The sequence below is a fragment of the Phragmites australis genome, chromosome 10, assembly GCF_958298935.1.
Source record: "Phragmites australis chromosome 10, lpPhrAust1.1, whole genome shotgun sequence".
NCBI lineage: Eukaryota > Viridiplantae > Streptophyta > Magnoliopsida > Poales > Poaceae > Phragmites > Phragmites australis.
This window is the reverse complement of record NC_084930.1, coordinates 10,497,536-10,522,818: the sequence shown is the minus strand read 5'-3', so window position 1 is coordinate 10,522,818 and position 25,283 is coordinate 10,497,536. Positions and strand designations below refer to the sequence as shown.

At 42.7% G+C, this 25,283-nt stretch overlaps 1 protein-coding gene and 1 pseudogene across 1 annotated transcript; both read left to right on the top strand.

The window, feature by feature from the left end:
• The first annotated feature begins 20,596 nt into the window (after positions 1 to 20,596).
• On the top strand, positions 20,597 to 22,309 carry LOC133930088 (uncharacterized). Its single transcript, XM_062376792.1, has 4 exons — positions 20,597 to 20,720; positions 21,000 to 21,453; positions 21,539 to 21,900; positions 21,981 to 22,309. The coding sequence occupies exons 1-4, from the start codon at positions 20,597 to 20,599 to the stop codon at positions 22,307 to 22,309; spliced, it is 1,269 nt and encodes a 422-aa protein (XP_062232776.1).
• Positions 22,310 to 22,419: 110 nt separating this feature from the next.
• LOC133883457 (uncharacterized) lies at positions 22,420 to 24,352 on the top strand (annotated as a pseudogene).
• The last annotated feature ends 931 nt before the right edge of the window (positions 24,353 to 25,283 follow it).

Genomic DNA, 25,283 nt, shown 5'->3' with positions numbered 1-25,283 from the left:
GGATTAGAACATACGCTACAATAAATGATGAACAGTAGAAAAGAGATACTACAGTAAACAAATAAATGTTCCTGCAGTAATTCACTATATTGTCACTGCATATCACTGTTGTGATGGCTACTGTCCTTTGCATGATCTTCACTACTGCGGAGGATTCGGGTCCTCCATAGATGAGCGTGTGCCGCGTCGTCTAGCATTATCGCTTATGTCATCTTCAGCAGATACTCTGAAAATTTATCTCATACAATACTATTATAGCATCTTCTAATATTATTACATCATTCTCTGTTTTTCATCTCCAGGAGCTACCATATTTCCTATCTTTCATTACTCTTATCATTTTTTTACCTACAATTATCCTTTTGTAAACAGTGATGTAGACAGGAGAGGGAATCCAAAAATTTAGAGTACAACATTCTCTCCCCATAGCACTATAGTACATTCTCTCTCCACAGCACTGTAGTAGCACTAGAAAACGACTCTACTCGAGCGTTCTTTAGGCGCACATAGGCCTCATCGGTACTGTAGCACTCAAAAAAATGTCTCTGTTGTAGATGGCTTTATGCCTACGCCCTTGGCTAACGTAGTTGGGCGCACAGCAGTAGGGCCCACTCGCGGATGGCAGCCACAACAGATGATGCCCCCACCACAGCGGGAGACGAGGCCCAGAAGCTGCTGGCACCACATTCGGCCCAATGGGTCATAGGCATGTGTGGCATGACGCTGGGATGCATTACAGGCTATAGATCTGCAAAATAAATAGACTCCTGATGGCAAGATTTGCAGAATAGGCGCCTACCGCCTCTGTTCAAAGGGTGGTAAGGATGGCCATGGTGGCAAAGCGACGCCCTTACCGCCCTCTCAGAGGGCGGGTGGGGCTAACCGTCCTCTCAGAGGGTGGGTAGGGAGTAACCGCCCTCTGAGAGGGTGGGTAGACCCAGATTTGGTGAAATTACGTGTGTACAGCTCAATCTGAAAAATAGTGCACATTCGTTTGGTGAAAAATATTTGAAATTGATATGTTGCAAATTTTGGATCAAAATGGTCAAAAAGTGGCCAATACGACATCATGGAGTAGTGATATTTTAGAAATTGTGGATTGTTGTAAATTTGTCGATATTTGTTTATGTATTTGATGTAAAATTATAACAATAATTTTTTAGTGATGTATTGTTGGGAGGATACAGAATCTAATTTTGTGAATAAATTATAGATGTGAAGTACTCTTAGCATATTATCCGGCACGGAGGTTACAAACGGCGATAAACAGTACATGGGACATACGGTGGCAAACATTACATGGGACCCTAACCACGAAGACACAATGACAAAAAATGGTGGCATGTATGGTACGTATAAAGACCTACCTAATAGCGTGCCGCTGCTAATCCTAACATGCCTTAGGGAGTGAAAACATGCCGGGTTATATTAGATGCTCTTTACTGAGTGCACCTAGGATATTTGCTCTTTCTCAGGGCATCAGGACCAGTTGCCTTAGTGCGACGGGCCCTCTCCCACTTCCTTGCCTTCACAGCTTCACGGGCTTTGAGCCGCGGTATGGTCATGCGCTACCTTCCTCATGCGTTCCTCTTCCTGCCGCTTCAGCCGTAGTTCCTCCTGCTGTTACTCGTACTCCCGGCGTGCGTAAGCTTCCCTTCTCCACCGCATGCTCATGTCGACCCATAACTTCTGGTCTTCATTTTGCTCAATGTTGAGCCATTCAATAAAGTCACAAATAGGTGGAGGAGACTGGACAAATAACAAGATGAGAGACTAGTAAAATAGTGCGTGAAATCGGGAACAAGATGTGGAAAGTACCACATGACTGATCTATGTCGCTATACCGGTGGGTACTCGTACGGTCCATATTGAGGCTTGTCGTATTGGTAGTTGGCACACATGAAGAAGCGTAGGCCATAAGTGTAGGAGATTTTCTAGTACTCGCGAAGCCTACAAAGGTCACTACAGAAACACATCAGTAGTTTGACCCCCTGGGGGATGAAAATCCCCCAATATTTCTTGGGTGGGCTTGGTGGAGCTGAGGAAGACATTGTAGTTGAGAGAGCTGAGAAATGAGTGGCGTATTCATGATTGAAAGTGGGGTTATTTATGGTGGCGAAGGGCAGGTGCGTGGAGTGAGTGTATGGGCTTGGCGGGGGGCTGGAGCATTGTATTCCCTGTTCAAGAACGGAAAAATTGTGGCATTGATGCTGGGCAGAGTTTCCATGTATCAAGATACATGTGTTGTCATTTAATTTATGGTTAAATCTCTCCCGTGTGGTCATTTCTTGTCTACAGCCTGTGCCAGGACAGAGGTGTTGTCATTTCATGGTTAAAGTTGAGTCGTGCGGTCACTTCATGTCTACAGATTACGTTAGGACAGAGGTGTTGTCATTTCAAAGTTAAAGCTAAATCGTGTGGTCACTTCGTGTCTAAAGCTAGACTCCTGACAGAGGTTTTGAGTGGTCACTTCGTGTATAAGTAGCTTTGTAAGAAATGCTTTTCTAGGTCTGTCGTGAATGGTTCATACAAAGCCAAGGACAATAGAAAGTAGCGAGTGGTCACGTTGGATTAAGAAATGCAACTAGTGTGCGGTCATGTTGGAATAAGAAATGTAGCTATGACATGGTATGTAGACCATAAAGAGTAGACACGTTTGAATATGTAAGAATAGTTCGCTAATCGAAGATGCATCATGAAACAGACATGTACGTTACAAAAGCAAAGGTACAATCCTACTGCTGTATCCCCCACTGCCGTCGGCCGGTCCCACCATCATGGTCCCAGAGCCGCTGCCTCTGGTTCGCCCTCACGTGCCCCCTAGAGTAGGTCAGGGCATCAGGTGGACCAACCTGCCTAGTAGACCTAGTAGGGATCAAAGGTGTCGAGGCCTCCTTTGGGTGTGTTGTGTCCGAAGTGGAGCATTGGGTAGCTGGGACTGCGCGACAACATTGTAGTTCGTTGTGTCCCCGAAGAAGTCCCTCACGAGGTCGAACGGGGGGTCTAGCCCAGGCTCATCCTCCTGACTCAGGTATGACGACTGCGAAGGTTCCGCCGTCATCCATGTGTACTGACTGGAGGGGCTTACGAATAGATGAATTTATTAGATACGGAAAATGTGGAATGAAAGTATTTGTATAAAATGCAATATTGTACCTGTGTGGTATGCAGGTGCAGCAGTAGATGGCCAGGTGTGCGTGAGGTAGTAAGGGGCGAACGGTGGAGGTGCGACCGGTCGAGGTGCAGCTGAAGACGGACCGGCCTCATCACCATAGTAACCTGCGGAAAATATTAGATATACTATTGAATATATTGAATATAGTAATGTAGTGTCGTCCATTACCTGAGAGGCCTGCAAGTGGTGAGGGTATCAGCATGGGCTTGGTCTAGGTGGCAGCGTCGAGATGTGTGTAGGTGCATATAATATTTGTTTGAAATTAATGCATCAGTAACAAAAAGAATATCTCTAAACACCGTGAGTATGCAATATCCATCCCTATTGTGTTCGAGCATGTAGGGCGTTGTCCAGGTGGCTGTGTGGGTGCCGGTCCTGGTGGACGGTGTTGCACATCAGACCTCCTGGATGACTCTACGTGGACCCCACTTGACCTGGCAGGAGCACTGGTGATGTCTGCGATGGATCGGCAAGAGGTAAGCTTCAGAGCCCGCGCGGTCGTGTCGAAAACCCGCTTGACAAACCCCGCTACACCCGCCGCACTGAGCTGCACCCCTTGCCTGAGGCGGTCCGTGGTTCCAACCGTGTCCCTATGGATATCATAAATGATATCGGCCTGTGGAAATAAACAAAAAATGAGAATTTCAGTTTATAGTCATTTTATGGGATTATATGATAAATAAATGAGATGTTAATTACACATAAATGCATCGTCCTCGTCTCAATGGCCCGAGTCAGCCTCCGTAGTCGACGCGACATGGTGCCGGAGAGTCTCTGGGGTGTAGGTGACCCGTGTACGTATATGTGGCACGTACCACCGTAGGTAATCCTCGAAGCTCGACTCGTCGAACGGACGAGCCTCCTCCACAACCTCCTCAAAGGCATGGGACCATGCTGAGATGTACGGTGCCAAGCGATTTGCTCAGAGGTTGCCACCCAGCTGTCCCTTTCATGTTCACCTGCAAGTCAACCACATTAAATAGACTATCAATGAGACGAATGCTATGGATTATTTACTTCATTTTAGTTACTTGTGGACATGGCCTAGAATCATGCGAACGTTGACAAGGGGGAAAGTCTGGAAGCGTCCGAATTGCCTCATGACGCGGTGGGGTGAGTACTCATCGACGTAGATGTCGAAGATGAGTGGCTTCTTTGTAAGCCAGTACTCCTCGTCACGGCTACACAACGGAGATAGATCCAAAGACGCACGGGCTTGGATGAAGAAATAGTTGTAGGGGGTCCAGACCATGTCGTCTGGACGAAGACGGTCGAACTACGACCTAAAAAGCTCGTACGTGCTATGGGCCTGCTCATGAGCCCAATGCGGCTGTGGAGAAACATAGTAAGAATCCAGAACAAAAATATGTGACAAGTAAAGCATTAAAATATTGCGTATGTACTCGACGTCGACACCACAGCAAGGCCATGGTGGGCCCGTTCTCCTCGGGCTCGCCATACCATTCCTCAGGGTACAGGGACTGGTCCACAATAGGCTGGCCTATCGTGAACCACTCGTAAGACCACAACTACAGCAGTAGTGGGCACCCAACAAATGTGGATAGTGGCTCCTTCTTCGTGCATGCGTCGCACAACACCCGATACGTCGCAGCAAGGACAGCACAGGCCCAGCTCAACCGTGAGACATCATCAGGTTCTGCATCTGCTATCCACCTCCCGTACAGAACAAGGGTCCTCGACACTAGATAGCCTTGGATGCCTGTGAACATAACCCAGCCAAACTACCAAAGCAGGCAGGCTTCCAAGTGCCTCGAGACCGAGTACAAGCCAGCCTTTGGGTGCATGTATGTAAGCTACAAGTAATGCAAATGATGCTGAGTAAAATATCTGAAAAATCGTAAAGTAATTGGGAAGATAAATTGGAAGGTACCGGGAACTGTAGGATCCACTTCTTCGTGGGCCCTCGCGGATCCGACAAGAACTCAAGCACGTAGGCGGGTGCATCATCAGTCCGCTGAACATGGGAGAACCGCTGATGCATGACGTTCATCTAGTCTGGATCTATGTCGATGACTCCAACGGTAGCTTTGGAGCAAGGTAAGCCTAACAGGTAGGCTACGTCCTGCAATGTTAGAGCCATCTCGTCATAGGGGAGGTGGAAAGTATGGGTCTCAGGCCTCCATCGGTCAACCAGTGCAGCAATCAGTGAACGGTAGAAATAGAATCGTCTTGTCGCTGCCTTAGGGTTCTCTGTCGCTCAGGCCTCCACCAAATGACATAGCGGTAGGAGTCCAGATGCTACCAACCTGCACCATTGGGAATTGAACGTGAATGTGGGGCATGCAATAAAAAAAAAATTTGGCACATACATAGCTAATTAGCGACATACGGTGCTTCCAACGATTGTCGATCGTAGGTAGCTCCCCAGGGCCACGAGGTCGAAAAACCCCTAACTCCGTCTGGTGAATTGCAGACAAGAAGCTGTTGTGCTTCTTGTCCACTGCAGGGTCAAGAAGCTCGGGGGTCAGTGGGTGCGCCATATCTGAATTGAAACAAAATATACATGAATGTATTACAACATGTAGACAAGAAGAATATATATTGAAACCAAATATATATTGCAACTACATATACATGAATAATATATACAGTATATTACGTGAAAATATACACATAGTTACGTGAACAACATATAACATACACGTACAAAAAGTTACATGAATATATTGCAACATGTAGGTACACAATCAGGTACAAATATAAGGTCCAAATGCAACGTAGATAACTAAGGCTAATATCTTACAAATATAACAGCGAGATACGTTAAATGCATTCACACTTAACCACGGTCATGCTCCCACCTACACAACAAGTATATTTTTCGAACAGTACTTGTATGTGTGACATGTTTTATTGCACTTGCTGCATCACTTCACCCTTGGACCAACCTCGAATTCATCCATATTGTTTTGAATCTGGCGAGTTTGTTGATGTCCCGGTATGTTCTTCATCCTTTCGAAGTCTGGCACATAGATTCGTGAGGGACTTGAATTACTTGTAAATGTATTAACAATGTTATAGCCATACAGCTCATGGTTTCATATGTTAAGTATCTGATCCTTCATAAATTAGAAACATATTATCTGGGAAGCATATTGTACTCCGCACATGTAGCTATGCCGTGTGTACACGGCCTGTGTAGCAATTGTGGCTTCTAGCACATACAGATGCATGTTCCAATCCTAAGCACGTACTCTTGCACATGGCTCACGTCTGTCACCCCTACGACCCTTATCACGGCACAGGACACTGAACCTGTGCTCTGCAGTTCCCACCTGATTGGCGCGGTGCATATGTGCCTTCTTTGTGGCCTTCTCCATGTACTCACATAGCATTGATCCATACAGCATACTGTTATCTTCCATTACCTTCGAAGCAGCTGCGTAGCGATCAATAAAATATCTGCAAGTCCTATGCATAATACTTTCTACAATTCCAATAAGTGAGAGGGACCTCATACCCTGCATGACCCAGTTATAGACTTCAGCAAGATTAGTTGTCATTATCCTATACCTTGCCCCACCATTGTCCTACATCAAAATCAATTTTTTTGGCTCATTTTGTATCCACTACGAAAAGTTCCTGATAGCTGACCCTGACCTCCTTACTATCTGAGGAGTATCTATTGGGAGATGTCCAAGAGCAATCAGTTCATCACCTGTAGCTGCTAGCTCAGCTGTCTGCTTCATGGTTAGTTCATGTAGTCTTGCCCATAGGGTATTGAACTTTCTTTGTTGGTTCTAGCTGCACAATTTCTTGAAAAGCTTCATCGAGTCCTTATTTTTGAATTGTCTGTAAAAGTTTGCACCCATATGTCGCATGCACCACCTATTCTTCAAGTCGGGCCACTTTGCTGTAACACGCCGTCGAACACTCCCATATTGCATATCTAGCAAAGCGCAACAACCCCGCATGTCTATGATGAATCAAACAAATATCTGGCCTTTCCAGAACAATAGCATGCTTCACCCACTCAAGGAACCAATGCCGGCTATCCCTTTTCTCACTCTCCACGAAGGCAAATCCCAGTGGCAGGACTTGGTTGTTCCCGTCGACCCCAATTGCAGACAATATCTGTTCTTTATAGTTCCCAGTAAGGAACGTCCCGTCCAAGCAAATGATGGGTCGACAATGCCTAAATGCTTTGATGGTTGCCGCAAATGCAAAGAAAGAACCCTGCAATACTCGCTTCCCGCTGTACTTCACATCTGTCGAGGGGTAATGCTTGATGTCATAGTAACTTCTAGGGTTTCTTGCACATATTGTGGCTAATTGACGCGGTAGATTGTGATATGAATCTTCATATGTCCCAAACCTCATCTCAATAGCCTTTTGTTTCGCCCTCTATGCCTTGGCGTAGTTTATTGTATACTGGAATATTTCCTCTATAGAACAAATTATTGATCGTGGCTCATACTTCAGGTTGTCCACAATCTCCCCATACATAACATTAGCAACAAAAGCAGATGACAGATTTCGGTGGAAGAACTCTATTTCCTCAATGTGACAATTATACTCCCTGACTATTAAGCACTCCTAGTAGTCAACCCACTTCCCTCTGAATGCGTGCACCCACCAAGGACAATATGGCACCAAACACTTGACGTCGTACTCCCTTTTACTCGACTTCACAACCTTGAACTGCATCCGAAGAGACAGCGACCAGAATTTAACTGCATCAATAACATACTCCTTACTAGGGTACATAACACCTTGGGACACCTCGTTCTCATGATATTCCCACGGTGTCTGATGAGCCTCACTAACCACTAGCTTCAAAAATTCCTGATTTCTCCACTTTGCAGGAACAGGAGCATTTCCCTTCTCGTCGGATGAATCCTCATCAGCAATGGCTTCCTCCAGCTCTTGATCCTCATCTCCATCTCTTCAATTATGCTAGGGATGTGCTCTCCCTCATCGGCTACACCCTTCGGTTGCATCTCACGCATATCCCCAACATCTTGCTTGTCCCCAACATTTGCCGGGTCTGATTCATCTACCACTGTCTGACTTGTTCTTGTTACTGTTTCCGCAGAGTTTATCTGTTGGATCCTTCTAGTACGTCTCAGCTAATAAAACTAGAGGGAGACCACAGTCACATGATATATCTACATACTATCTTCAAGTAGATGTCGCATTGATCGGGACGAGCTCCCCAAAGTAGCTCTGATTAGCACGGCTTAGCACAGCTCTCAGCTTAAGATCATGTTGTTGGGGATCTAGTTGAAAATGACGCATCAGCCACTTGCACACGCCCACTATGGTCCTCTCATTGGCTCTACTAAGTCCCTTAACGACATGCTGAAACCCAGAGAAATTTACACCGCTAGGACCATAACTAATTTGACCTTCACCATAATATATCTAAAAATATAATTTATCTGACATCCCTAAAAACATCTGAAAATATATCCCATGTTAATACAGGAACACTATATTTCTGATTATCAAAACTCTAACAAAATTACCGACACCGATGATCGCCTAACAATAGGTTTCTTTAATATTGCCCCTAAGCAAACTAACCAAATTAAACTAATTAACCCTTTGTCTATTTAATAAAGTTTCTAATTAGCTATAATTATTACTTACATCATTATTCTGTAAAATCTAGATATTCAAAACTACCATACTATAAATACTACTATGTATCTGATGGCTATCTTTCCATATCGTGATTAATATTTACAATATACTATAAAATATAATATTTTCTACATTTCTAAACCCTAGGTCGTATCTAATATAGCTATTGTTATACCGCTAAACCCTAGATCTAGTGGTACTTTAATTACTAATAAAAACATAAGTATAAAAAAATAACCTGAAAACACGATCCAAAATCTGCAGATCAAAAACAGTAGGGCTTCGGCGTGCCGCCTCCCTTTCCTCTCCTCATCTCGTCTCCTCTCCCCTCCTCTTCTCTCTTCTTCCTTTCTCTTTTTCAGATTAAAATGAGTATTTTTCCTCATTGTTGCGGTTTATATAGAAGAGGGGGGCGGGGGAGGCCCCCTAACCACCCCTAAAAGGGCGGCAAGGAGCCTAATTGCTTTCTTAGAGGGCGGCAAGGGTGACGACCGCGGGGTTACTCCCTACCCGCCCTCTAAGAGGGTGGTTAGCCCCATCCATCATCTGAGAGTGCGGTAAGAAGTGGCATTGCCACCGTGGCCATCCTTACCGCCCTCTAAAAGGACTGATAGATATCTATTTCTATAAATCTTGTCATAAAAATCTATTTATTTAAATATTTAATAGAAAAATATAAAAATAAAAAACTCTCGTGCAGGACCGCCATACGGGGTTATATGGCCTTGCTCCACATGCCTCTTCATCTATTCTTTATGGGCTTATTTTCTCTCGGTACTACTAAGTATATTTCTTGGCTTCGGGTGGTTTCTGTTTCTCAAAATCAAAAACTGAAACAAATAATTTATTTTTATACTTATGTCTATAATTTCTGAGAAATAAAACTAGTCTTTACTAAGTATACATGCACTTAGAAGCTAGAAGAAATCACCTATTGTAGAAGCCTGAACAAACATATAATAGTGTTGTTGTTTACCCTTATCTTTTGGAGGCCTTCTTGTTCTTTTGTGGATCTCTTCAATCTGGGCCCAAAATTAACGGGCTGCTCTACCAGCGCTGCCGGAGCCCAACGCCATCGTCGACACGTCGATCCATCCGCCGTACCGATCGGTTTTTTCTAGCAAGTCGCACCACCGAGAAATCAACTGCGTGGTCCAATCATTTAAGAATCCAGTGTATTCATCCCATTCATGTTGATCACGGCCAAACTGATTTGATAAGGGCTCATGTGCTGTGGTGGATTCAACACTCTGAATGTACCTGTTTTTTATGATAATGTGCAGCATTCCTGTATTTGGAAAACATAGTGTAACCAACTGAACCCAAATTTCTCGATAACTTTGTTTGCATTCCCAGTTTTCTAGAGTGATTTTGCGCCGATGTGTATCAATTTTCATGGTTGTTTTAAGGTATAGCTAAATTGCAAAATTGTTGGACTGTCAGTTATAGCAGTAATATGTAGTCTCTCCTTGCGCATCAGATTGAACATGTGCTTAGGGATAGAGGGTTCAGTGGAGGGGTTAGATCGATGAGTGATGCAGGAGAATGACAGGCTTTGTGAAGAGCTTTGATTTTGATCATAGACAAGCTTTTGACAGTTAGAGCAACAGAACTTTCCAAAGTCAACTTCTCGTTCCTTTTACTATCTTTAACCTTAGACCTAGCATTGACCGATGCTGTTGTCAACACCCAGCACTTTTTATGTTTCACGGCGTCATTTTGCCACGGTCAAGTTCGGGGATGGCAGTTTTTGTTATGCTACGCAGTTTTCAGATATCTGGAGCCTATCTTCCCTTTCGTCATCAGGTATCCAAACACTTGAAGAAGATGTAACCATACACTGAGCTTTGATTGGTGACAAGGACACAAAAAGGGTTACTGAAATCTTGTCCTGAATTTTGGGCAATCTTATCTGACAAGATGACTGCTCGGCGTTCAACACAAACTTCGACATCGGGGCAGGGATGTGAATGAAGAGCTTGAGAATTCTTCCATCGTTAGTAGATAGTATTGATGCGTGAGGCAAGCTGCTAGCAAGCCGGTGCAGTTGCATGAAGCATATGCCTTATCCAAGATCAACACTTTCATATGTTTATATTCTATTATTCTTTGCCTACCCCTATCCTTTTGTTTGGGCATGTTGATTGTTGAAGGACTAACAAAAGGTGACTAGAGGAGGGTTAAATAGGAGCCTCACTAATTTCTTAGATGGTGTATCCTAAGTTTTCACCCAACGCACCTCTCTTCTAGATGACCAAGATCACATACTAACCCTAGGAATCAAGTTAGGAAGATCTCGAGACAATGCGGAAGCAACACAAAAGAGGAATGGATAAAAGCAGCAGAACTACTGAAGGAAAGCTATGAGCTACTAAGACAAAAGTTCAGACATACCGACTAAGATTCAGTATTGCTATTTGAGATGAGTAGTACAGAACTATAGTATACAAATATTCTATATGTATATGAGTCCCCTAGGGTTTCCCTGTCATAACTGTATCCGGGAAAGGAGTCCCTGCATGTAAGGAAACTACCTGCAGGTTCCAGAATATCCCTTAAAGGAGGAAGTTTATCCTTAGGTTTAAGGTCTAAGGATGACAGAATTCTACTCGAAGAGTCTAGATATATATATATATATATATATATATATATATATATATATATATATATATATATATATATATATATATATATATATATATATATATATATATATATATGGAGCCAGGGGTCCCTGCGCGGGGAGATCAATTTCAGTTTCGAATATCAATACAAGACAAACAAGACGTATGGCTATTATCCTGAGGGAGGCCTAAACCTTTATAAATCTCTATGTTTTGGAGTAGGGTTCAGCTATGGGAAGCATCCCCCATCCTTCATATAAATTCGTAAGATTAGCGGTTCACCAATCGTCGACAGCTGGCACCGTCCGTGGGGATCATGACCAAAGATGTCGATTCTTCGCCGCCCAAGGTACAAAATTGTACTTTGATGTATTGCTAATGCTCAATAGCTCGGGGGCTAGGGCAACCCTCCTCTCCCCAAGCAGAGAATGTCTGCTAAATGTTTTGCAGATTGACTTTCCAGTCATGAACAACATGGCCGAGTACAAAGGCTTGCTCGCCAATCTTCGAGTAGCTCCTGCACTCAGCATCCACTGCCTCTTTATGAATTGAGATTCATAGCTTGCCAGTCTTGCCCGACTAACCACCTCACGATCTCCAGGACAACCGAGATCTTTACAGAAAGACTCTCAAAATCAACTGATGGCATAGCCAAAGAAGTGGTGGTCTATGTGACCTATAACCAACTCAGGGGCTCACTAGGAATCGACGCCCCAAAAGGAGTCGAGGGGGAACTCGTGGCTCCACTCAAATATGAGTATGCATGGATGGATCAAATCCACAAGTTTCTTCAGGATCAAGTCATACCTGAGGATGAGGCACTATTAGAGAAAATTTTCTGTCGATCCAAGATGTATACCTTGGTGGACAGTGTCCTCTATCGAAGAGGCACCAACGAAGTGCTCATGAAGTGCATCTATCGAAAGCATGGTAGAGAACCACTCGAAGAAATCTATGGAGGGGGTGTACAAAGCTCACTCTTCCTTCTGAACCCTGATCGGAAAGGCTTTCATACAAGGTTTCTATTGGCCTACAGTTCTCCATGATGTGAGCGAGATGGTAAAACAAATGCACCAAGTGCAAGTTCCACAGAAGGCGTGTCCATCAACCTGCTCAAGCTCTACAGACGATCCCCTTGTCGTGGCCTTTCCCAACTTGGGGTCTAGATATATTAGGGTCCCTTCCTGGCAGCGCCCGAGGGCTTCAAGTTCCTTTTCATCTCCTTCGGTATCTCTACCAAGAGAGGACTCAAGTGCTGATATGATCAAATGAATATCAAATCCCTCCGAATTTACTACGACCAAGACGTTAGATAATGAACCCTCCAAGCCTGGAACCTGGTTCTACCACCTGTTTGGAGCCAAGCAACAAGCTATCCTCGAAGTGGGAGGGTTCCTACATGGTGGTTGAGTCTACTCATCCTGGGCCCCTTAGCAATGGAGGATGGATGAGTCTTCAATAGTTCTTGAAACGTGGACCAACTCCAAAAGTCTTATGTGTAAGTACTAAGAGTAAGTTTACACTAGTAAATGTTCATATTTCCTGTAAGGTTGCTTGAATCTCTTTGTGTTCTTTTTTATCTTCCCTAAACTAAACATCTGGCACCCGTAAGACAAGTACACCGGCGGTAAGCCGCAATACAGGTACCTTTACCTATCGCGCACACTCGGATAAGCCCGGACAAGGTCACACGGGAATTGACTTTAGGAAACAAGAGTTTCTATGACTAGAGGGGAAGTATGAGCATACAATTCTTTTTTCTTACTCCAGTCAGCTAATTTATAATGGCCGATCGGTAGTTTTTTTTTATCTTTGACTACATATCTGAGTTTTCTTCCCAGATAACTAGTCAGGGCTAGATGAATACAATACACCAAGAGCAAACGACAACATATTATGCTTGTGCCACATGGACTTCCTTCGTGTGGATACGATGTTCTAAGTTGCAAACTCACGGGATGTGACAAAGGCTCCTTATCACGTCCTCGAGTGCATGGGGGCTATGATGCCTCCCACTCATGTTAGACCTAGGGCTGACCCGATTAAGCTCCCCGATTAGTAACAAAGTCATCCTACCGTAGCCGGAGGAGGAAGAGAGTAGCACTAAGCATGTTAGGTTGTCGGTATTTCCTCGATATCGAGTTCCGAAGAAGTTCCACTGCTTTTATTTACATTCTTTTTTTGTTTTTTACTAACAAAAGAATAAGTTTCTACTTACAAGCACATGATATAGAAGAAAGCCTAAGCGGACTCGACGATTCTCCGACTAGCCACCGTGGCAGTTCCAAGTGCTACTCAGAGCTATGATCTTCTGTGCCAGGGTCCCATCACATTTCCTATTTGGGATCTCTTCTGATGCATGTGGGGGATTTTGGTACAAAATACCAGGAGAGCTGGCGCACTACACCAACAAATGCACTCAGTTTCCAAATGACATCATGATCTTTTGCTAGAAAAGGAGGAAAGATGCTTTCACCACCACGCAAAATCTCTGATGCAATGGTTCAACTTTTGAAAAACCCACCAGATAGAGAGCTAGATTTTCCCCAACCTTCTCAAAATCCCGAGAAGTTGGGATGATGCTTATCGGTTGACCCAGATTTCCTACTCAGACAAGGTTCCTACCCGAAGGCTCACAAAGCTACCTGGAGAAGGCCTAATATCTCGACTAGATGACTTGATAACAACCAAGAACCCGAATAGACGTGCATCCTACCTGGAAGCCCGAGTTATCACTCGGAGAGGCAACCTGTCGAGATGTCTTTCTCGACTGGGCTAAGATTCTTGATCTGTCATAGCCTCATTTCATGTACTGATATGGGGCTCGACGATGAGTAGTATAGAACTACCGTGTACAAATATCCTAAACCTATATGAATACCCTAGGGTTTCCTAAATTCTTGGAGGAAAGGAGTCCCTGGATGTAAGGAAATTGCCCACAGGTTCTAGAATATCTCTTAAATGAGGAAGTTTATCCCTAGATTTAAGGATGATAGAATCCTACTCGGAGAGGAGTCCATATGCTACATGGCAACCCCTATATATATATGTATATATATACACACACACACACACACACACACACACACACACACACACACACACACACACACACACACACACACACACACACACACACACACACACACACACACACACACACACACACACACACACACACATATATATATATATATGTATGTATATGTATGTATGAATGCATGCATGTATGTATATATATAGGGGACCGTGCGGAAGGGAGATGTATTGAAGCCTATAGAAGTTTCAAGCTCTTGAGCCTTCTGTACTTCCCATCTTCATCAATAATTTGCCGATACTACTAGCAAGGAGCACTCGACTAGGTTTAGATCTATATAGGCTTGCCAAGACCCCATTTGTAAACAGTCTCGAAGATCAATACAAGACAAATATGACGTAGGGCTATTATCGCGAGGGAGGTCTGAACTTATATAAATCTCTATGTTTTGATGTACGATTCGGCTACAAGATGCATCCCCCATCCTTCATACAAATTCATAAGATCGACGATTCACCAATCATCGATACTATTTATCTCTCAGTAGATGCTCAAAAGAAAACTCAGACTGTCAGTAGTTGAAAACCCAAAGAAGAGTTACCGAAGGAACTCTTGAGAACTACTGAGTAAAGACTTCTGACATACTAAATGAGATTCAGCAAGGCTATGGATATCCTCAGTAGTTACACAGTCAGTCAGTACCTCAAAAATACAATGCTCAGACTATCAGTAGTTGAAACCCAAGGAAGAGTTCCTGAAGGAACACTTGTGAACTACCGATTAAAGAATTCAGACAAAATGAATGAGATTCAGTAAGGCTATAGATATCTTCAGTAGTTACATAATCAGTCAGTACCTCAGAAATATATTTAGTAATTCAGAGCAAACTACAAAAGAGAACTGCTGAAAAATAGAACTACTGAACGATTCCAGGCAGACTACTGAACAAAGTCAACCTGAAAAATAGCCCTCAAACTTTTTGTAAAAATCTCCAGATCAATTCAAATGAAGTCCAAAACTCACAAAACTTGGTGGGAAGATAGATATGACCATAGTGAACCATTTCCAATAGAAATCGAACCAAGAACGCAAGAAAGTTTGGAACTTTTTCGAAAACTTGGAGAAGGGGAAGGAAAAACAACAAAACCGAGAAAAGTGGATTTTAATGAGCTCGTGAGAGATCTTGATACCAAGTCTTTTGGAAATGTTCTCACATGTCATAGCTCTCAGAAACACCACAAATCTGTCCCCAAAACCTTAGATTTGAAGTAAAACGAAATGTCCCCCCAAAACACCAAAAACAGGCAAAATTGGGCAATTCCTTCAAATCCTTCACATGAGCTCATAGGATTCCATTCAGATCATACCAAGATCAATCCCTACATCCTTGCTCAATAAAAGAACTCATCAAAAACATGAAATCCGAGAAAAACAAGTAAAGTTGCAAGGGAGCCAATAGAAAAGTAATCTAGAAAGGGAGGCACAAGAGATTTGGAGCAAGCTCTTCCATTAATATGAGAGAAATTACAGCCAAAAGATAGAGGCCAACACCCTCCCTCTATTGTTTTGTTATATAAGATTTCTCTCAAACTCTCATGTCTTCCTCTCTTTTCTCTCTTCACGTCCTCTCCTATCTCTAGGACTCTCTCCAAACTGATCTCTAAAGCTCTCTAAAAGCTCAAGAGGCCTCCACAACTAGCCATATATATATATATATATAGGCCATCTTGTAACATTTCTCAAAATGCACCTCTTCTCCAATACACCCTACTTGCCATCGAGGGTATTTTTATCCAAACATTTCTCCTTCGCCCGAACGTCATTAGGCCCTTCATGACTTAGTTTCGTCTCAACACAAGCTTCGCGATGGTGCCACGTGCACCTCCATTCTTTCCATGGTTTTGAGGCCAAACCGTGAAGCCGCCTTGCACTCTTCTCAAAGTGTGACTTCCCATCGCTTACATCCTCAGCAAGTCTTTCGATGTCGATGTGTGTCACATCGTCCTATGATCATAATCGCCAGCAAATCTTTCCCACTCCTGCTCCTCGGGCTGCCTTATCACTTGCACCAACATCCTACTCATTTTGACTTGGTCAACACACCGTCTTTATCAACCATCTGGTGCTTCTTGACCTCTCTATGTGTACGGTGTAGATCACCTATGATTTCACCTGGTATCTCAGTCGTCCGGCCCTAAGAATCCCCTCTTAGCCTCGATCCTCCTCGCCATTGACTGCCATGTTGACTCCATTGACCCATACATCGTGAGACAAGAAACATACTTCTACCTCCACAAATAACTTTCAACTTCTCCACTAACTCCGGTTAGCATAATATAATCTCCAATGCATTGCAAGAAGTAACCATGTTTATGTGATCCCAAAAGCCCACAAATTCAACCTCCAAATCCGAAGTAAATATTGAGCACAACCCACCACACTACCGAATACAGCAGAGTAGACTACTGAACATAAGTCAATTACTCATCACAACTACTGAACCATGGCAGATTACTGAACATATGCCACATGGTTCTTCACATGTGCTTCTGTATTAAATAATGGCTGCAGTTGTTGAATCCTGTGGGATGGGATAAAAGGTCTTAGGCATTGAAATTTGTCGCCAGAGCATTCTAAAGCAGATCATAATCTATTGCGTAGAAAATGATCTGTTGTCCATATTGTATTGAGTATATGGTGCTTTATTTGCTACACATCAAGCAAGATTTCTATGGCTGGATTGGGTTGGGGTCGTCAGGTCAGTGTTGTAGCTGTTACGGCACCTGGGACCTGGAAGTACATCCTTTTTCCTTGTAAGAGGAGGTTAGCAGAACAGTGTACAAGAGGGTGACATCAAGGAAGGAGGAAAGAGGAATAAACTTATAGCTTGCACGCAGCGAGGTAGCATTCTGGCAAGCAAAAAGTTTTCCCCTTTGGGCTGATTGGGCAATAAAGGAAAGGTGATTTCGCCTCACTGAGTGATTACATTAAGCTGTATGTGGCAGCTCAAACCCTTATGCTAGTTGTATATTAATTAAACATGCCTTTCTTTTGTTTTCACAATGTATAAATATGTTGCATTGAGTTCTCTTGGTAAATGTTGCTATATTTTTAATTTGATATTTTAGTGAGGAGCTGAATTTATAGTGAATTTTGATAAGGTCTGCAGTTTTCTACCTTTTCTTTTGGTTCCTGCATTTTATATATATGGTTATATGATGTGTACCTGTCTTGAAGAATCGTTCTGAATCTGAACTCCTCCTGGCCCTAAGAACTAGAGATGATAAACATATTAGATTTGGATTGGGTCACCGCGGTTGTAAGCCGCATGATTCGCTGTAGGTGTCATCGATGGAAGGCACATAAAACAGTATTTGCATCAATATGGATGGTGACATTTTATAGCTGCATCTTGGTTACTACTTTTCACCACCACTTTCTGCGTGTTTGGCATCTTGCAGTGAGAAAGTATGGAAAGAGAGAAACATCAGATTATATTCTATTCTTCAGATAAAATGAAGAATCTGAAAATTTCATGCTTTCCGGATCTTTTTATTTGTTTGTTAGTGTTGGTCTATTGTAGGCTTCTACTTCTTTTTTTGGCTACTTGAGGTTGATATTTTTTGGACCCTTCGACCTTTTCTGCCTTTCTTCAGTCTTCTTGATAGTCCATTGGACACTGCATCTAGGCACCTTGCACCATGCTGTAGGCGGATATGAACAAGAGAAAAGAAAGAATATATCCTTTTGATCATTTTGTTTTCCTTTGGTAGAACATGCGCTACTTGGATAGATAAATTTGGACAGTCCTTTGGTAGAACAGTTTGAAGAATTATGTTATAACGTGTACAAGGTCAAAAGTTTATAAGTTATTTCCCAGTTACCTAGATCAGTGTTCCCTGTTACCTAGATCGGTGGCCAACTAAGGATGATAAAATATAGAGTGAATTGTAAAAAACTATAAATATTGTGCCATTTATAACACAAAACTAAAACTAGTGTGACTAGTAACACAAAATAAGTATTATACACTAATTTCACATAAAAATCCGATTTAATTGAGTTCATCCAAAAAGTGATCTTATATTTCTCCAAAAATCCTAGAAATTTTTGTACATGTTCAATAATTCATGTGAAACCCATTTTCATTGGATTCACCTAAAAAAGACTGTATAGAGTTGAAAATAAAATTCTCCAAAAAAGGCTACTTTTATAAAGCATAATAATTCTTAAGGCCTCAAATAAAATTCCAAAAATCTAGAAAAAATCATTAATATTCTTCTTATATAATGGAATAATTTTTAAAATTATTTCTAGTCCAGGTTATATGGTGAAAAAGTGAGTTCATTTATAAGTATATAAATTGAACTCACTTTTTCAACATATAACTTAGGACTGCAAATAATTTTAGAAATTAGTTCATCACATAAAAAGAATATTAGTGAAATTTTCCATATTTTTGGGATTTTATTTGAGACCCTAAAAATTGTTAGGAGTTATAAAAGTAATTTTTTTAGAATTTTAGTTTAAATTCTACATAGGCTTTTTGGCGAATCCAATTAAAATAGGTTGAACATGAATTATAGAATACGTACAAATTGTTTAGGATTTTTGGAGAAACATAAGACTATTTTTTAGATAAATCTAATTAAAATTAGGTTTTGTGTGAAATTAGTACACAATACTTATGTAGTTTTGTGCATTTCACAAAGGATGATATGATTGAATTGAAATTGTTGTCAAGACTCGACCAAGGTCATCAAGGTTAGTTGGTATTTGGTAGATATATGCAAGATGCTTTCACATAAATAAACAAAAGCAGACTGAGAGTCAGTACAGTGTGCTGTTGTAGGGTATCTGCCAGCTCTCTTATTCTGTTTGTTAATGGAGAAAATTCCCTTTATGCTATTGAATCTTATACCGATCTCTTATATATATGACATCAAAAATTTATTCCTTTCAGCGTCACTATTTTAGTTTTGTGTTCTCCTTCTTGCCATTCTCGTCAAATATTTGTTATTAACTAATATGCAAAATGACATCTATACCCATGTCTTTTTATTCTTCCTCCCCATCACCGGCACATGCTAGCACGGTGATGCCCGGTGGTGGCGGAGGCTTGCACCTATGCCACTAGCACGATGCGGGAAACTCTTTTGGGGTACATGTTGATGATGGCAGCGACCGGAAGCATCTAGGTGGTGAGGAGAAGCTACGCGGCGGCTCGGTCTCTGGCACAAAGAGCGAAAGAGAACACAGGGAGTGAGGGATATGGGCCGGTGAGCTTAAGTGCGGCTCATGGAAGCTCACCGTGTTTCGGGATTAGATGGGAACAACATGGTTTGCTCGATCAGGGAAAAAATTATCGCTGATAGAGATGCTGATAAACCCGATTTTCCCGTTTACCGGTGGGGCCCGATTTTTTTTTATACCAACCAAAATTTTTGGATTTTTTGAATTGTCACCGGCTCACACCGCGCCTACAATTTCAGCCCGGCCCACAACACGCCTCCACTCCACTCTCCACCAACCCTAGCTCTCTCAATCCCCAATTCCCCAATCTCCAGTTCTCCACCCGGCTCTGTTAGACCGGCCGCCGGTGCCGCCGGTGCCGCCGCTCAGCTTTTGCCTTGGTTGCCTGGCCGCCGGCCATCAATCCGTCATCCTCGTCCCATTCGCGAGCTCGCAGGCGGCTTGCCGGCTTCTGCGGCGCGTGCGGCGCGCCGTGCGTGGTCGAGGCCGAGCGCCCCTGCGCCCGACGCCCGAGCGGCGAGCGAAGGTGAGCTCTGGGCGAGTCGGCGCCGAGCTAGCGCCGCTGCGAGTGGGACGGCGACCGGCGCGCGGCGGTGACTACGAGCAAGACGGCGACTCGGCGCTGCTGGCGAGACGGCAAGCTCGGGCGGGGCGGCACTGGTGGCGACTGGCGAGACGGCGAGTAGGCAGGGCGGGCGTGGGGCTGCGCTGCTCACTACTCAGCGGCCAGCGCTCAGCGCTCTCTTCTCAGTGCAACAGCACCTAACGCTCTCTGCTCAGCGCCAAGCCCGTGCACCGGTGACATGCTGTCTGGTCTCTGCTCACTGCTGAGCTCCTCTGCTCTCTCCTGTGCGTTGCTCTGCTGCACTCGGCCGTCAGAGGAGTCTCTAGTGTGTTGCGATGGTCATAGAAGGTGAGGGAGGGATGGATCAAGGCAAGGGTGCCGTCGACGCATCATCCACCAGTGGCGCTGCTGGTAGGAGGATGGCAATAGACAACGTTGTTGAGGTGGTCACTCAAGGAGGTAGTAACCTGTTATTAGCACTTGCAATGTATTGATTGTATTCATGAACAACAAGCACTTAAATATGTTTTGGCTCATTGATCATTTGATGGATATAAGGATGACAAAGGTAGAAAGATATAACCATTCACATTTGTTTGGTAACTATGTTCCTATTTTATGTGCATATCATCATATTTGTTAGTGGCTATATTATCTCTTTTATGTGCATATCATCATATTTGTTAGCGGCTATATTATCTTTTACACATATGTTCCTATTCTTGTATGGTACTGTAGGGAGACGAGTGAAATTAATGGAAACCATTGAGAACCCTTGGAGCCATGGTGAGCCTCTTGTCAATGGCTTTAGCTGTAATTATTGCCCTGCTCGCATTAAGGGTGGAGGTGTGAGCCGTCTCAGGGAGCATTTGGGTGGATTGTCTGGGAATGTGGTGTCCTGCAAAAATGTGCCTCTTAATGTTAAGGCATTAATGACGGATGAAGTGGCAATCCGGAGAGTAAGGAGGAAACGAAACAAGGACCTTCGTCTCTATGTTGAAAAGGAGGTTATGCAAGCAAACAGAGATTTTGGTACTTTTGGTAGGGCAAGAATTCCTCCTGATGAAGCTGGGCAGATTGAGATGGCGGTGGGAGAGTCATTGAGGGAACATGCCAACACTTCGCCTTTTGGTAAGACTACTGGAAGTGGGTCTGCTAGTTGTTCAGCTAATCAACAAAGTACACTTGACAGGTAAAGGCTTGTATAATTGAGAAATTGATGTTGAATGCAATAGTACTAGTGTATTTACTTTTGTTTTTTTTGCATGATTGTACAGGTTCTACCGAAGTCAAAGTGTTTCACAAGCTCCCTTTGACATAGATTTGGCACGCAGTAGGGCACAAGCGCAGCCTCAGGTGGACATTATGCTCATGGGGGATGGCAAAGAGAAGCTTGGGAAAGCTTTGGCCAAGTGGTTTCATGCCAATGATATTCCAGGATGGAAAGCAGTCTGTCCATACTTTCGATCATCTATTAAATTAGCCCAACAACCTGGAAAAGGACTGCACATTCCTAATGGAAGAGAAATTGATGGCCCATTTTTCGATATGAACTATGAAGACATGGAGGCTCACATGGCTGAATTCAAGGATGAATGGGATGACTATGGAGTTACCATCATGTGTGATTCATGGACAGGTATATACTTGTATAATTGAGGAAATAAAATTGAATGCAATTGTATTTATGCACTTTTGTTTTTTTGCATGATTGTACAGGTCCTACCATGATGTGCATTATTAATTTTATGATCTTTTGCAATAGACGTATGTTTTTCCACAAGTCTATAAATGCAACTGGTTCTATCCAGAATGTAGATTTTATTTATGATTGCCTTAGAGAGGTGGTTGTTGAGGAGATTGGGGCTAAGGTTGTTGTTCAGATTGTCACAGATAATGGCTCCAACTACAAGAAAGCATGTCGGCAGCTCATTGCTCAGTATTCACATATTACTTGGCAGCCATGTGCAGCTCATACTATCAATTTGATGTTGAAGGACATAGGACGTTTTCCAGAGGTCACGAAAGTCGTGGACAGTGCAAAGTGAATTTGTAGATTCTTTTATAACCATAACAGGTAAATACTTGTATACTTGAGAAATTGGTGTTGAATACAATTGTACTTGTGTGTTTACTTTGGTTTTTCGTTTTTAGGCTGCATGCTATGATGAGGGAGCAGATTGGTGGAGAGTTAGTTCGGTGGAATGCCACCAGGTTTGGTACAGTTTTCATCTTCCTTGAAAGTTTTCTGGGACAGGCAAGATAAGTTTAAAGTATGGATGGTGTCTGATGAGTGGACCAACAGTACGTGGAGGGATGAAGAGGACCATGAATTCACATATGATTATTTGACAAATAGAAGATGGTGGAGTGACATGGAATTGGTGTTGAAAGCTGTCACACCAATATACTCTGTACTTCGCTTTGCTGATCAGCAGAAAAGTGCATCTATATCTGGATTCCTTCCAAAGATGTTGAAAGTCATAGATGACATACGTGCTACATTAAGCAATAAGGAAGATCTCCATGATAGGATAATGGAAGTAATCAACACAAGACTTCGATATCTTCTCAATGAAACGCTCATGGCTGCAGGTAAGGTCTAAAATAAAATTTATTCATGCATTATATTGGTCAAAGCTACAATATTGCTCAACTTGAATATTGCTGAAGTTGTTTCTTTTTCTAGCTGCTGCACTTGATCCCGAAGCATTATATAGGTCAAAGCTTGTGAAAAAATCATCTTCCAGACACACCGTCACACTAGCCCTCAAGAAGATTGCAAGCTCATCTTCGAAGGCATCTATTGCAATTGATCAATTTGCTTTCGATGATCAGCACTTAATGGTCGTATGAGTGCAGGTTTTGTTTCGTTTGCAGCTTTTTAATGGTGTCATTGCAAGTTTTTTTTATTACTTCTCTTGTTGTGATAATTGTTTGTCATTTATTGTAGCTGATTGGTGGGATTCATATGGAGGAGAGCACAAAGAACTACAAAAGCTTGCACGGCGTATTGTTTCACTATGCATGTCCTCCAGTGGGTGTGAGCGAAACTGGAGCACATTTGCTATGGTTCATACCAAGTTGAGAAATCGGTTGGGTTACGATAAGCTCCATAAGTTGGTTTATGTCCACTACAATTTGAAGTTGCGCATCCAACATTTCGAAACTGACATGCAAAGCCTCCAAGAAATGCAAGGCTCTAAAGAAAGGGAGTCCGATCCTTGTAGCATCATGATGGATGTTGCCATGTATGATGAAGGCAATCCAATCATGGATTGGTTGTGCAACTCTAGGAGTGAGTCTGTGCCTATTCTTGATGAATATGTTGACAACGAGCCTGAATCCCAAGCCCAAGTAGATTTCTTACAGAAGAGTTAGGAATGGATGAAGAAGAAGTGGCCATATTTAAGAGGAAGCTTGATTTTGGTAAAAAGGGTGGTAAGAAGAAAGGGAAGGTAGGATTGGAGGAAGATGAAGAAGGTATTGCGGACGGTTTTGAGTCGGATTCTTCACAAGGTATCCCAACTTATGCTGAATCAGGGGATAACAGTTCAAATGATGATGTAGGTTGTGGTACAAATGATAACTCAATTGCATATGTCACATTTAAATTCAAATTGATACCTATGTTACTTATATTTAAATTTGTAGGTGCTACACGTGAGCAACCAATCCCTATCCGTCCAAGATCAACAAGGCAAAAGAAACTCTCTATCAAGGGCCTCTATCTTAAAAAGGTTTGACAAACCTCTTGCCCTCGTATCTACACATTGAATTTCTATTTTCTTTTGAATCGTTTCCTTCCAAATTTGAGTATATGTCACTATTTGTAGTGATCCAAGCCACCAAGGAGTATGGACGAAGTTAGTGATCAGCTCTGAGTATGTCACCATGTTGTCCTTTTGGTTTATGTGCTTGTAATATGTGGGACTATGGAGTAATGGCTGATTTAGTGAGAAGATATTGAGCCTATGTGGTCCTGTTTTGGTTTATATGCTTGTAATATTTGAGACTACGAACTGATATTTATGCTGTGCATTTTTGTTCAAACTTGTAATATTTGGGACTGCGCAAGTGTCACTTGCAATCCACAGACTATGGATTGATGCTAATGTTTCCTACTTTTTTCCAAACATATTGTATTTGAGACTATGTCAGTTGTTATGTTTAAATCTATCTAATGGACTATGCATGTGGAAGTACATGATCTTATATGATGTTTTGTGCACTTATCAAATGTAACATATTGAATGTGTGATATGGAAGTGTGATATTATCTCATTTATATATTATTAAGCGTTATTTTCTATGTCAAATAGTTTGGATACAATATATGTGATTTTTTAGAAAAATTGAGCCATTTCTTTCAAATTTTGTCCAAAAAATTTTGTCTATTGCCGATAGAATAAATCCGATAATCCTGTTTACCGCTAACCTCCGATATTTTTTTTTATCGATAAGTTTTTCCTTGTGCTCGATCAGTGGTGAGGAGCTTCGCGATAGTGGGGAAAACGGCGTGAAGGCCCTGTCCATTCACAGATCCACACCAAGAAGTGGTTGAGATGATGCACAAGGATGAGGATGAAGCCATGGATGGAAGCAATAATAGAGGCTGGGCTCACCATGCGTCATGAATTCGACGGTGAGGCAGAATTTGTCGTGGCTGTCGGCATGGGCGAAGACGACCTTGCGCGCGGCCCACACGATGGGAGGGGAAGAATTGGCAGTGGGATTACATTGGATGTAAGAGGTCCCGGTGGTTCTTCCGCGAGCTTCAAGTGGCAGAGCGACGGTGGAAAGGAGTTCGGCGAATGGATTTGTTGCTACAACAGCTGCTCGGTTAGGGAATGGGAGACAGATGATGTGAGAGAAGAAATGTTCAGGGGCACTTTGGCCATTTTTCAATAAAACTAACATGCAACTAGCTCTAACATTGACTTGGAGTAACGAAATCCACATTAATGGCATATAGAGGAACAAAAAATTAAAGTAGTGGCATTGAAGGGAACACTAAATTTT

Excerpts from the sequence above, each read along its gene's own strand:
- LOC133930088 (XM_062376792.1), top strand. The coding sequence starts at position 20,597 with ATGGTCATAGAAGGTGAGGGAGGGATGGATCAAGGCAAGGGTGCCGTC. Across the intron at positions 20,721-20,999 it reads TGAGGTGGTCACTCAAGGAG|GGAGACGAGTGAAATTAATG; the intron begins GTAGTAACCTGT and ends ATGGTACTGTAG. Across the intron at positions 21,901-21,980 it reads CATGTGTGATTCATGGACAG|GTCCTACCATGATGTGCATT; the intron begins GTATATACTTGT and ends ATGATTGTACAG.